Source organism: Antechinus flavipes, chromosome 2 (genome assembly GCF_016432865.1).
Source record: "Antechinus flavipes isolate AdamAnt ecotype Samford, QLD, Australia chromosome 2, AdamAnt_v2, whole genome shotgun sequence".
NCBI classification, from domain to species: domain Eukaryota; kingdom Metazoa; phylum Chordata; class Mammalia; order Dasyuromorphia; family Dasyuridae; genus Antechinus; species Antechinus flavipes.
In genome coordinates, this window is record NC_067399.1 from 275,904,932 (window position 1) to 275,919,330 (window position 14,399).

Here is a 14,399-nt window from a genome sequence, read left to right on the forward strand (position 1 = left end):
AAATATATGCTACAATAAACAATACAAATTGACACAATCACATTTTCCCCAACAAAGATGTATTTTAGAGATTTAAAATTATGAAAACGTCTACTAGGAGAGAGGGGGAGGCAGAGTCAAGAAAGGAGGTAGATTAGAGGCAGCAACTAGCTGAACTCTCCCAACATTCCTCTACAAACAACATACAAATCAAATTTTGGAGTGGCAGAGCCAACAAAAGGTCAGGATGAGACATTTTTCCAAACGAAGACAACTTAGGTCAACAGGAGAAGTCTGTAACACTGGAGCCCTCAAGGCAGCACCACCAGCAATGGGTTCTACAGTTCTGTGACAGCAGCTGTAGCAGCAATAGCAGCTTCAGTAGGCTTACCTCAGAGATAGTAAGAGGGTTGGACTACTGATAAAGTGATTACACTGATACTGATTACTGATAAAAAAGAGATGCACTGGAATCAGGTGCATTTGGTCCTGATTCACAACTCTACTGCCCATACAGAATTCTGAGTCACAGTTACAAGACAGAGTATTAGTCACAAGAGAGCAGAAGAGGCCCTGTTCACAATTCCAAGGCAGACAGGAACACTAGTGTTTGCAGCTGCAGGGAAGCAGGGCTTCTTCCTGCGTAAAGACTTAAATGGGTCTACCTGATCAAGTGCAGACCAGGAAAGCAGTGACTATAACTCTCCCCAGAGCATACTTCTTTGGAAACACCAAAAACTTACAGACCCCCTGAACTAGCTATAAAAACACAAGTAAGAAAGATCTGAAACTTGAGACAGTGCTTCTCCATCTTCAAGTGAGCAGAGCCAATTTTAATATAAAATTAAAAATCAAGAAATAAGCAAACAACAACAAAAAATACCTGACTGTAAAATGTTACTGTGGTAGCAGGGATGACCAAACACAAACTCAGAAGACAAAATCATGAAACAGCTATCTATATTCAAAGCCTCGAAGAAAATTGCTAATTGGACCCCAGCCCAAAAAAATTCCTGGAGGAGTAAAGAAAGAGGTGCTTTATGTTTAACATATATTGGATTACTTGCTATCTAGGCGAGGGAGTGAGGGGAAGAAAAGGAGAAAAAATTTGGAACAAAAGGTTTTGCAAGGAATGTTGAAAACTATTTGTGCATATATTATGAAAATAAAAAGCTAAAGAAAAAAAAGAGGTGTTAGAGGAAAATATGGGAGAAGAAATAAGTGATACAAGAAAATATGAAAAGAGAACTAATAGGGTAGTAAAAAAATAGTGAAGAAAATATTTTTAAAAATTAGTTTAATTGGGAGAAGAGGTACAAAAATTCACTGAAGAAAAGAACTTTTTAAAAAGCAGAAAAGGCCAAATGGAAAAGGATATAAAAAAGCTTACTGAAGAAAATAATTCTTTAAAAATGAGAACTAGGAAAGTAGAAGCTAATGATTTCATGAGACATCAAGAAACAAAGGAAAAAGAATGAAAAAAATAAGAAAATGGAAAACTACTGATCTGGAAAATAGCTTTAGGAGACATAAATGAAGAATTATTAGATTACTTGAAAGCCATAATCAAAAAGAGCTTAGACATCATATTTTAGAGAACTTCCCTGATATCTTCCATCTACAATGTAAAATAGAAGAATTCCCTGTCCACATCCTGAAAGAGATGCCAAAACGAAAGCTTCCAGCAATATTATAGCCAAATCCCAAAGTTCCTGGGTCAAGGAGAAAATACTGCAAGCAGTCAAAAAGAAACCATTCAAATATCACGAAGGCACAGTCACGATTACACAAGATTTAATGGCTTGCATGTTTGTTACGGGAGCAACCTGCTAGTAGCTGCAGGGGATTTACTTCTGACCAGCAGAGTAGATTCCTTCATATGAGAGGATTGATAATGATACAAGGAGACTGAAAGGCAGTTGTATTCTCTGACCTTTTTCCTCTTGCCTCCCATTTATTTCATTCCCAATCTACAAACATCAGTAAAGACTGATTTGCAACTCCTTCAAGTATGTTATGATTCACAGCTGTGGGGTTTTTGGAGACTCATCCTTCTCTTTCACACTTAGGCATGGTCCTTAACATACAGGCTACGTGGCATATCTCAGAGAGAGAAATGCCTCCTTGCCCCTAATACATTTAAAGTAGCTGAGGGCTTAAAATATGATATTCTGAAAGGCAAAGGATCTATGATGAAAATCAAGAATAAGCTACCCAGCAAAACTGCGTTTAATCCTTCAGGAGAAAAAAAAATGGTTATTTAATGAAATGGAGGACTTTGAAGCATTCCTCAAGAACAGACCAGAGCTGAATAGAAAATTTGCCTTTTAAACATAAGACTCAGAAGAAGCATAAAAAGGTAAACATGAAACAGTGTCATAATGAACTCAATACTATCATTTGCATTCCTATATGAAAATATGATCCACATGATTCCTAGGAACTTTATGCTTATTAGGATAGTTATAGGAAGTCTACATAAACAGAGGGTATGGATATGAATTAATGGGTATGAGTTAGGTTGGGATCTCCAGAAAAAATGAAGAGGTAAGAAAGATGGATGTACTAAAAAAAAGAGAAGAAAGAAGTAATATGGCACAAATTTTCTCACATATAAGAGGTATATAGTGAAGAACTTTTATAGTAAAAGGGAGGATGGGAATGTGGTAGACAATACTTGAATATTACTCTTATGGGAATTGGTTCAAAGAGGGAAGAATACATACACACACACTCAGTTGGATATAGAAATCTCTTACCCAACAGGGAAACAGAAGGGGAAGAGATTAAAGAAATGGGAGGGGAATAATAAAAGAGAAGGTAGATTAAAGGAGGCAGTGATTAGAAACAAAACTAGATTTCTGAGGAGGGACAGGATAAAAAGTGAGAGAAGAATAAATTTAAAAAAAGGATGGAAGAATATAGAGAATTAGTAATCATAACTGTGAATGTAGATAGGATGAGCTCACCCAAAAAATGGAAGTGGGTAATAGACTTGATTACAAACTAGAATTCAACAATACGTTGTTTACAAGAAATACATCTGGGACTTAAAGACACCCACAGAGTTAAAACACAAAGGCTAGAGAAGTTTTCATGTTTCAGCCAAGTTTAAAAAAAAAGAGAGAGAATAATAAATTCAAACAAAGAAAAAGCAAAAACAAATAGACCTAATTAAAAGAGAAAATCAGAAAAATTACATATTACTAAAACAATGACATAATATAAAAATTGTTCACAGGAAGTTTCTCTGGTTAAAAAAATTTCTCAAAAATATAAGGAATTGAGTCAAATTTATAAAAAAAAATAAAAACCATTCCACGGTTGATAAATGGTTAAAGAATATGAAATAAATATGTAGGTGGAACAATAGTGGATATAGTGCTGAGTCTGGAGTCAGGAAGATTCAACTTCCTGAGTTTAAATATGAATTTAGACACTTAGTAGCTGTTATCACTTTGTTTGCCTCAGTTTCTTCATCTATAAAATAAGTTGGAGAAGGAAATGGCAAATCACTCCAATATCTTTAAGATGCCAAGAAAACCTCAAACGGGTTCATAAAGAGTCAGACATCACACAAATTTTGACTTATCAACATTGACATGATATGAACAGGCAGTTTTCAGAATATGTTCTCAATCAACCTTCGAGTAAAGAAATGAAATTTAAAATGACTCTGAGGTACCCCTCCATATCTATCAGCAATAACAAATTCTGGAAGTATTGAGAAAGTAGGTACACTAATGAAATGCTAGTGGAGTTGTAAAACTGGTCTAAGCATCCTGGAGAAAATTTGAAACTATTCTCAAAGAGTTATAAAATGGTGCATACTCTTTGATGTGACAATACCACTAGGTTTGTATCCTAAAGACATTTTTAAAAGGGGAAAAGAACCCATATGTACAAAAACATTTATGGAATCTCTTTTTATGGTGTCAAGGAATACAAAATTGAAGGAATGCTCATCAATTGGGAAATTGCCAGACAAGTTGTAGCATATGATTGTGACAGTATTACTGTGCTTAAAAGAAATGACAAAGGGAGGTGGTTTCAGAAAAACATGGTAAGACCTAAATAAACTAAAGCAAAGTAAAGTAAGAAAAGCCAGGAAGATTACTATGCACAGGAACAGTAATGATGATTATCAGTGAAAGACTTGGACAATATTGTGCCAAGAAAAACAAACAGATCACCTTTTATCTATAAAACTGACAAAAATAGAATAAAAGTGAAAAAATTCAATTTTGGCAGAATATGCAAAAAAAGGAAAATCAATTTGCTGCTAGAGAAGCTTGGAATTAGTCTCACTATTTTAGAAAAGAATTTGGAATGTTGCAAAAAAAGTCCAATGGAAAGAGAGTGTGATTCCCCAACAACTCCATGTATGGTTTCCTTTCAAGAGAAGTTCAACTTGTCAGAATAAGACCAAAACACCTATATTGATCTCCTTTTGGAAGTGGGACTCACCCAAATGTTGGTAGCTTGGCTTCTAAACAAACTCAAGTGTTTCTCATCCTTTACAGAATACTAGCCCCAAGCTGCTATGCACATTTTGGATTATATGGGCACCAAGAGAAGCTGGAACTCGTTGAGGAGAAGATATATTTCTTTTTTGGACTACTGAGAGTCCTTTACATAATGTTTTCTGTAATTTCTGAGGGATGAAATGAAGGCTCTCCTGAACCAGAGCCATGCTTTTTTATCTTGAGTGTTTGTATGACATATGAGAGCCCTTTTACTGACATCTCTATAATCTGATATTTTCAAGAGGTAATTCTGGGTGAAGATAATATGAACCAAACACATTAATTGTTAAAAAGGTATATATTTTTTATTTAAGCTGGATGTCAAGCAAGTGATTAGGAGGAAAGGTAGTGTATTTGGAATCCATAATGTGATCAAGGGATCTAAGCTGTAAAGCCTTAAAAGAAAAGGAGAAGTCTATAAGTCAAAGTAGGCTTGTAATACCACATACTCCATATGTATACAGTACCCTATATTACAACTCTGTATACACCAACTCCAAAGACTACTTGCTTACATTTTTTCAGGTCCATGTCTTGATTTCCAATATGTTCCTCTGAACATATCTGATGTGAATCTGACACTTCTCTACTCCTACTACCAGAGAAGACAGATCCATATCAAATATAAAGTTTTCTCTCACCATAATTGTTTAAAAAAAATAATCATAGAGGCCCCTTTCACCTATTGCTCATTAGGCAGAACTAACTACCTTCTATGGGTGGAATACTTTATTATTTCTTGATTAGTAAAGCCCCTGATCAGTCTGATGAATTGCTCTAAGTAGCTAGATGAGACTCCAGGGTCTAAATCTTGTTGCCATGAAGGTGGATGGGCTCCCTAAACCCCCTGCTCAGAGGACAGAGGGAATTTTTCTGATTGGTCCCTAGGGATACCAGATATCTCCAAGATGCCAACCAACTGAGAGTCAATGGGGATGGATTCTTGTTTGGACAGTGCTGAACTTTGAGCCCAGCACCTTGGTTTGAATCCTTATTCTGCCCCTCAGTGTCTGAATGACTCTGAACAAATTTTTTTTTTTAAGTCATCAGTTTTCTCATCTGTAAAGTTGAACTTGAGGACCTAATGTCCCCTCTAGTTCTAGGTTTATGAACCTAGAAAATTCCATGTTAAGTTTCCTAAATAAAACATATTTACACTGTTTAAAGGGTTTTGTTTTAATTAATGAATTAAGAGGAATTTAAAAATTCTGTTCACTATGACACTTTCCAGAGCTCAGTCAACTGCAGAAGAATTCTAACGGAATAATTAGTGCTTGTCTTAGATCATACTAAACAGAGGATAGAGCAGATGGAAGATAAACACATTACTTACTGGTGTGAGGGGTCCTTCTGCTTGAGCCTCCATTGGGCTTGTGGGCGTGGCTGCAAGAAACTGGCCAGCAGCTCCAGCCTGGAGTTCTAGTCTATCTGCATATTGCTCTAACACAGCAGTGGCAGGACACGCCACAGACAGAGTCAAGACCACCCCTGGAGCTGCATTTTTTTGAGGGCTATCTTCTACCCAAGGACCTAATTTATGCTGTTCTTCTTGAGGAGATTCCTCCAGGATTTGCAGCACCTCAGGTTCCTCATCTGAAGGGCTTCCAGTTTTATGCCCTAATGCCCCATTCGTCCTGAAATCATGAAGGTCCCGCTCCTTGTCCACAATCACCCAGTCCTTGGAATCAACCTCCTGCTGGCAGGAGCTCAGATTGACAGCTATAAATCCATTGCTGCCACCACCATCTGCCTGCTCTGGGGAGTTGGCAGAAGCAGGTTTAGAAGCATCCGGGAGATATTCTTCATCGTAATGCCAGATGTGATCAGTGCGGGTCACAGCAGGAGTACAGGGCTTATGAAGAAGAGAAGCAGGGATAACTGGTTCCTTTTCCACACTGGAATCTTTCTGCATTTTCTCCAAGCTTGAAGAAATGGAAAGAGAAAGTTACTCAAAATTGCTGGAGAGTGGGATGGGGGGGGGGGGAGAACTGCTTATAGTTGATAAGTTCTTCCCATATCATTTATTCAAATGATAGCTTCCCAACAACAAAATACAAGCATCAGTATGCCACATGGAGCATGGCCTAATCACCCAGATACATTGATCTAATAGATACATTGTTCTTTTGGGAAACAGTCAAAGACAGGAGGAGGTATCTCTTTATAGAAATCCAGATAACAAATTAAGGAAATTGTGTAATCTTTTCTACTTAGTCTGCCCATGTAATCATTCTGTCCCCCATTTCTTCCTGAAACTATTTCTGCCCAACCAGAACTCTACAAAAGACAATGGAAAAAAAACCATACCACTTTAAACAGAGTAAATAGTTTATATATTTGTTCAATTCTTATAGCTGTATGCCCATATTTTTCATATTTATAGCTCTAGAAATATCTTCATTGATAACGTTTTAAAAAAGGACAGACAACTGTTCAAATCTTCTGCATATTATACACAAGTATGGTAGGGATAAGTAGTGACAGATTGTAGGTAGTGTTAAAGGAAAAAGTACTAGTATAGGAAAAAGGAAGACTAATGCTGAATCCAGTTCCATTAAAGTCACTTTCCACAAGGACTAGTGTAGTACTCTCCTAAGTGATCTTTTTGCTTCTAGGCTCTCTACTCTTTAATTCAAATTCTACAAAAGCTGCCACAGTAATATTCCTTTTTTTTCATTTATTTTATTTTATTTTATTTTTTAAATAACTTTTCATTGACAGAACCCATGCCAGGGTAATTTTTTACAACATTATCCCTTGCACTCTCTTCTGTTCCGATTTTTCTCTTCCCCGCCTCTACACCCTCCCCCAGATGGCAAGCAGTCCTATACCACATTAATATTCCTAAAACACAGACCTGACATGTCATTCACTTGTTCAAAAAGGTGGTTTCTTAATGTCCTTAGGATAGGTCCTCTTTTTTAAAGCTTTTCCCAATTGGGTTTCAATTTATCTTTTCAGATCTCGCATTTTACCTCTTCTGCCTACTGCACCCCTCCACTACACATGTACACTCTCTATGCTAACAAAACTGGTCCACTTGGTGTTTTCCATGATCCCAATACTATCTCCTACTTTCACGCTTTTGCACAAACTGTCTTAGAGTGCTTTCCTTTCTCATTTCGGATTCTTGGAATTCCTGGCTCCCTTCACAGTTTAAATGTCATTTGCTATACCTACATGAGGCCTCTGCTGATTCCCCCAGATGTTAAAGCTCTTCCCATTCAATGTCACATTACTTTGCATATGTTTTACATTTCTTTCTCTAGATAAATGACTTTTATTTCATTAGAATATAAACTCCTTGAGGTTCATTTTTGCCTTAGTATCCTCAAGTACCTAGCATAGTGCCTAGCATACAGTAAGAACTTGATAAATATACTTGTTGAATTGAAGTTCATCAGTCTTCTTAATGCTACTTACTTCTACCTTTATCTCTACTTAGCCACCTATTTGTAGCTATAAAAGGGAGGAAAGAAATGTTGATCTGAAGGTGGCTTTTGTTCTGTTTGCACCAAATCCCCAAATTGCCAATTATGACTCCACTCAGTCTCATATTCCCCACGACCCTTAACTCCAATCCCTAGCTCTATCTCTTCACTTCTTTGTCTCAAATGATCTTGCCTCTTACATTATAGAGAAGACTTAGTGTATCTGTCTTGAACTTCCTCATTTCCATCTTCTACATCTCAAAAATTTTTGATATAGTCAATCATCCTTTATTCTAGTCAAAGTGGACAAAATAGCCCATCTCCTTGAAAAGGCAAACCATTAGTTTGGCCCTTGATCCAATCCCCTGTATCTAATCCAAGATCTTGTTCCATTGGTGATTCCATGCTTATACTGTCATTTTCACGAAAATTTTGATCAGGAAGATTCTCCATATGCCATATAGTCTAACCCATTTTCGATCACCTTTAAATCTATGAGTGGCCATTCTGCCTTTGTTTGAAGATTTCTGGTGAGGGGGAACTCACTGGCCCCACTGGAAGTGATGGGGAACCCTGAAACTGTTGTCTCTAACTTGGGGGGGGGAAGCCATGGGGTAGACTCTTGAAAAACTCTCCTCTGTGAGAGGCCCACCTCAGGGAATCAAGATAAAGTGGCTTCATTCTGTTATCTCAGTGGTGATTAGCTGCACCCTTTAAACTGAAAATATAATCCAGGACCACTCCTACTTAGCTTGAACTTAAATGGTCTCATTCAACTGGAAATCTAGGTGTAGGGGCAGTGATAACATTGAAGGAATTTCATTCAATTGATCTCTTATAAAAAAGACAATTTTAAACTCATAACTTGCAGAGGCTTGAAGCAGGACTATGCGTTATCAAGGGACCTCTTCTTGGCACAGCTGCCTGCCAGGAGTCCTGCCTGCTGTGAAGACATTCTCTTCTCAGCAATAACCCTTCTTTATTCCCCTGCTAGGACCTTGTCACTAAGAAGTCTAACTTCTTAGTGCCAATAAACTTCCTTTTTGTCACTAATATTTCGGGTTTGTGAATTCTTTCACATCGAACCTGTGCCAACCAGAAGGGGATTCTCACACCTCAACTCTCTGTACTGCCATTAACTGTATCAGAAGTACATTCTACTTTTAGAGATCTTTAATTAATAGAAAGTAATTTCTTCATAGTAAGGAAAAATCTGTTTCTCTGCAACTTATAACCATTGTTCCTAGTTAAAATCAGTGGCCAAGAAGAACAAATCTAAGCCTTCATCTACAAGAATATTTTTTCTTTTTTTATAATAGTTTTTTTATTTTAATTTTTACATATATTACATACAAAGAAAGTTTTCAACATTCACCCTTCCAAAAAATGTTCAAAAATTTTCTCCCTCCCTTTCCCTCTCTCTTCTCCTACATAGCAAGTAATCCAATATAGATTAAACACATGCAATTCTTCTAAACATATTTCCAAATTATCATGCTGCACAAGAAAAATCAGAAAAGGGAAAAAATGAAAAAGAAAAAAAATGCAAGCAAACACCAATAAAAAAGGTAAAAATACTATGTTGTGATCCACATTCAGTCCCCAATCTTTTCTCTGGCTCTAGATGGCTCTCTTCATCACAAGACCATTGGAATTGGCCTGAATCGACTGGCTGTTGAAAAGAGCCACATCTGTTAGAACTGATCATCATATAATCTTGTTGCTGTGTACAATGTTCTCCTGATTCTGCACACTTCACTTAGCATCAGTTTATATAAGGTTCTCCAGGCCTCTCTGAAATCATCCTCCTGATCATTTCTTACAGAACAATAATATTCCATAACATTGTTATACCATAACTTATTCAGTTATTTTGCAACTGATAGGCATCTACTCAGTTTCCAATTTGATGTCAATCTTAAACATCTGATATATATTTTCCATATAAAAAACTAACAGTTTGTCCATGTTAAGTTCCTTGAAATTAATCTTTGATATTGGCTCTTAAATGTTAAATTTTCTATTGCATTTGGGTTTGATTGATATAAAGTCCTGAAAATCTGCAAGTTCACTGAATGTTCATTTTTTCTCATTCAATATTATAGATAATTTTACTAGATATGATAATTTTGACTGTAGGCCTAGTTCTTTTGGTTGTTAGTAGATATGATTCCAGGACCTATGATAGTCTTCTATAGTGACTTCTAAGTTCTGCACAATTCTAACTGTGGCTTCACCACATCTGAATTTTTTTCCTTGTTTCATGTAAAATTTTCTCTTTGATCTGAGGGTTTCAAAATTTGGCAATAATATTCCTAATTTTCCACAAAGAATCTCTTTGAGGTGTTTATTTGTGGATTTTTTCTATTTCTACTTTTTACTCATGTTCTATCACTCCAGGACAATTTTCTTGAATTATTTCTTGCATTATTTTGTCAAGGTTCTTTTTTGGTCACAATTTTCAGGTAGTCCAATTATTGTTATATTTTGTCTTTTTGATCTGTTCTCCAAATCTGTTGTTTTTTTCTTATAAGATGTTTCAAATTCTGTCCTATTTTTCTTTCTTTTTTAATAATAGCTTTTTATTTTTTAAAATACATGCAAAGATAGTTTTCAACATTCACCATTGCACAACCCTGTGTTCCAAATTTTTCTTCCTTCCTCCCTTAGCTAGAGAGAAATCCAATGTAAGTTAAACATGCAATTCTTCTAAACATATTTCCATATTTATCATGCTACATAAGAAAAATCAAATTAAATAGAGAAAAAATGAGAAAGAAAGAAAACAACAAGCAAACAACAACAAAAAAGTCAAAATACTATGTTGTGATCCACATTCAGTCCCTATAATCCTCTCCCTGGATGCAGATGACTCTCCATCACAAGTCTCCTGGAACTGGTCTAAATCACCTCATTGTTGGAAAGAGCCAAATCCATCACAATATTTTTTCATTTTTTATAATCTTTTTGATTATTTTTTGGTCTTTCATACCCAATTCTAATTTTCAGAATTATTTTCTTGTCTTTGAGACTTAAAAAAAGTTTTTCCTCAATATATCTCACTTGATTTTTAAATTCTTTTTTGAGTTCTTCTATAAATTCTCTCTGGGCAGGAAGTTATTTACCATTATTCGTTGGAGTAGAAAAAACTTTTCTTACTTCAGTGTCCTCCTTTGAAGATGAACTACAGTCTTACCTCGTCCCATAGTAAGTTTCTGGATATTTGGGATGTTTCTTATGTGCTGGTTATTTTTTTTAATAATAAGAAGTATTATTATAAGCACTTATAATTGTGGGGTGGGAGACTTCAGCTCTCCCCTCTGACTTGGAACCCCCAAACGAGGAACTCTCTCCTCCTACAAGTGCCAGCAGACATACCATCTCTACCCCACTGCTTCTGCACTTACTGGGTGTGCTGGTTCCTTTTCACCCAGGACTGTGTCTCTAAGGCATAGCTGGGCCTGGTGTTCCTAATCATCTGAGGTTCATTCAGTCTTCCTGGACTCGGACTTTCGACTCTTCATGCTCTCCAAGAGGTGAAAGTTCCTGTGGTTCCTCTAAAGAGTCCAGCCAAATCCAGCTAGCCCTAAGGTTCCCCCCTTGGTGTTTCTATGAAGCTAACTTGGAGGTGTTTGCACTTCATATTAGTTCATCTCTGGCATGGGGTCTTCAGATCTTCTTGGATTATACCAGGAAGACCCCTGCTTTGCCTCAAATGTTCTTGATTTTTCACCAGTCTCTGTGTGCCCTGAGACAAAATCTGTTCTGTTTGTGGAGGAAATCAGGAGAGCTTGAAATTTACCTAAGTTACTCTGCCATCTTCCCAGAATCCTCCCCCAAATATTTCAAAGGTCTATCATCCCATTAGTCTTTGTAGCTAGTCTTAACTGTAGAATAAATCAGTTTAATTAATTCCTTTTGTTAACTCTTGCTGAATAAAACTGCCTCCAAAAGTTCTCCTTTGATATCAAGTTCAAATTTTTGTTTCCTTAATCATTCATTTTTCATGCACCATATGTCTCATGGTGGCAAGAAGGTAGCTCTAGCTTTTTGGAAGATACACAAACACAACAGGAACTATGGCATATTCTATAAGGCAAGAGACTATGGTCCCAGAGATGAACTGAAAATGCTTAAGCTGGTTCCCTGTTGCATTGCCCACATGCAATTCTGAGTTGCAGCCCTAGGGCCAAAAGGAAGGACTGTAAAGCTATAGGGAAACAAGGACCCAGATCACCATTCTAAGGAACAGAGAAGTGCTTATGGTCACTCAGAAGGAGCAGAGATGCTGGTTTCAATTCAAGGTAGAGGGAAGCACTAAAAATTGGGGCTGAAGGAGAGTGAAGGATACAATTCTAGGACTAAGAAGAGTGCTAATTGTGATAACTACAAAAAACAAGATTCCTTCTTGGGTAAAGACTATAGTACACACAGAAGAGCAGTGACCACACCTTTGCTTAGAACATATCAACCTGGAAACAAAAGATATACACATTTTCAGAGCTAGCTCTAAAAACAAAAGCAAGAAAGGTCTGCAGAGTGAAACAGTGCCTCCTCCACTCCAAGAGTAGAGACCAACTTTAACATAAAGTTAAAAGTCAAGGAATATACTGGGAAAATGAACAAACAAAAAGAGAACCTGACCATAACAAGTTACCATGGTGACAGGGATGCTCAAGACAGAAACCCAAAAAAAGGCAACAATGTCAACACAACTTCATGTAAAACCTCAAAAAAAAAAAAATGAACTGGATACAAACTCAAAAAGAATTCCTGAAAGACTTCAAAATAAGATTTTAAAATCCTAAAAAGAAAGACAGAAAACTGGGAAACAAATCAGAGTGATCCAAGAAAATTATGAAAAGACTCAACAGCTTAGTAAAAGGGACAGAAAAATACTGAAGAAAAATAATCTTTTTTTTTAAATTTAATTTTATTTAATAATAACTTTGTATTGACAGAATCCATACCAGGGTAATTTTTTTACAACATTATCCCTTGCACTCGCTTATGTTTCGTTTTTTCCCCTCCCTCCCTCCACCCCCCCCCAAGATGGCAAGCAGTCCTATATATGTTAAATATGTTGCAGTATATCCTAGATACAATACATATTTGCAGAACCGAACAGTTCTCCTGTTGCACAGGGAGAATTGGATTCAGAAGGTAAAAATAACTCGGGAAGAAAATCAAAAATGCAAATAGTTCACATTCATTTCCCAGTGTTCCTTCTTTGGGTGTAGCTGTTTCTGTCCATCATTTATCCATTGAAATTCAGTTAGGTCTCTTTGTCATAGAAATCCATGAAGAAAAATAATCTTAAAAAAACAAAACTGACCTAATGATAAAAGAGGTACAAAATTCACTGAAGAAAAGAAGTCTTTAAGAAGTAGAATTGGTCAAATGGAAAAGGAGGAATAAAGACTCACTAAAGAAAATGATTCCTTAAAAATTAGAACTGGGCAAGTGGAAGATCAGTATCTTCTATAAGACTTTACAAGACTCCATGAATCAAAAGAATGAAGATGATAGAAGAAAATGTGAAATAGCTTACTGGAAAAACAACTGACATGGAAAATAGATCTAGGAGAAATAACTTAAGAATGACTGGACTATCTGAAAGCCATGAACAAAAGAAAAGTATAGAAATTACTCTTCAAGAAATTATCAAAGAAAATTGCTCTGAAATCGAAAAACCAGACGGTAAAATAAAAACTGAAAGCATCTACCAACCACCTCCTAAAAGAGATCCCCAAATTAAAGTTCCCAGGAATATTATACCCTAATAACTGAACTTCTGGGCCAAGAAAAAAAAATATTGCAAGCAGCTAGAAAGAAACAATTCAAATATCCTGGAATCACAGTCAGGATTACCCAAGATTTAGCAGTTTCCATATTAAAGGATTAGAGGGTTTGAGATATAATACTCTGGAAAGCAAAGGTGCTAGGATTATAACCAAGGATAATCTATCTATCAAAACTGAATATAATCCTTCAGGGTAAAATATGAATATTTAATGAAATTTAATGAAGATTATCAAGGATTCCTGACCAAAGTTGAATAGAAAATTTGAAATACAAGACTCAAGAGAAGCATAATGAAAGAAAAATCATAAAGGAATCAATAAGGTTGAAATATTTACATTCCTATATGAAAAAATAATAATTATAATTCCTAAGAATTTTATGATTATTAGGATGGTTAGAATGAGAATACATAGAAGTTATGAGTATAATACAACTATGATGGGATGGTTTAAAAAATAAAATTAAGGAGTAAGAAAGAGGAATATATTGGGAAAAGTGGGAAGGGGGAGAAAGAATGGGAGAAACACGTAAAGAGGCATGAAAGAAAAAGCTTTTACAGTGGAGGGGAAGATAGTGGGGGCGGTTGGCAGGCAATGCTTGAACTTTTCTCTCATCAAAATTGCTGCAAAGAAGGGATAACAAATCCAATCTGTTGGGT

At 36.2% G+C, this 14,399-nt stretch overlaps 1 protein-coding gene across 3 annotated transcripts in view; it reads right to left on the reverse strand.

Annotated features, from left to right (window-relative positions):
- The window catches only part of TTBK2 (tau tubulin kinase 2), a 251,713-nt gene that overhangs the window by 34,433 nt on the left and 202,881 nt on the right, over positions 1-14,399 (reverse strand). For all 3 annotated transcript variants that reach the window (XM_051977162.1, XM_051977161.1, XM_051977160.1), the window contains exon 13: positions 5,839-6,427. In XM_051977162.1, the coding sequence (XP_051833122.1) occupies positions 5,839-6,427 (589 nt within the window). The remainder of the gene's footprint in view (positions 1-5,838; positions 6,428-14,399) is intronic.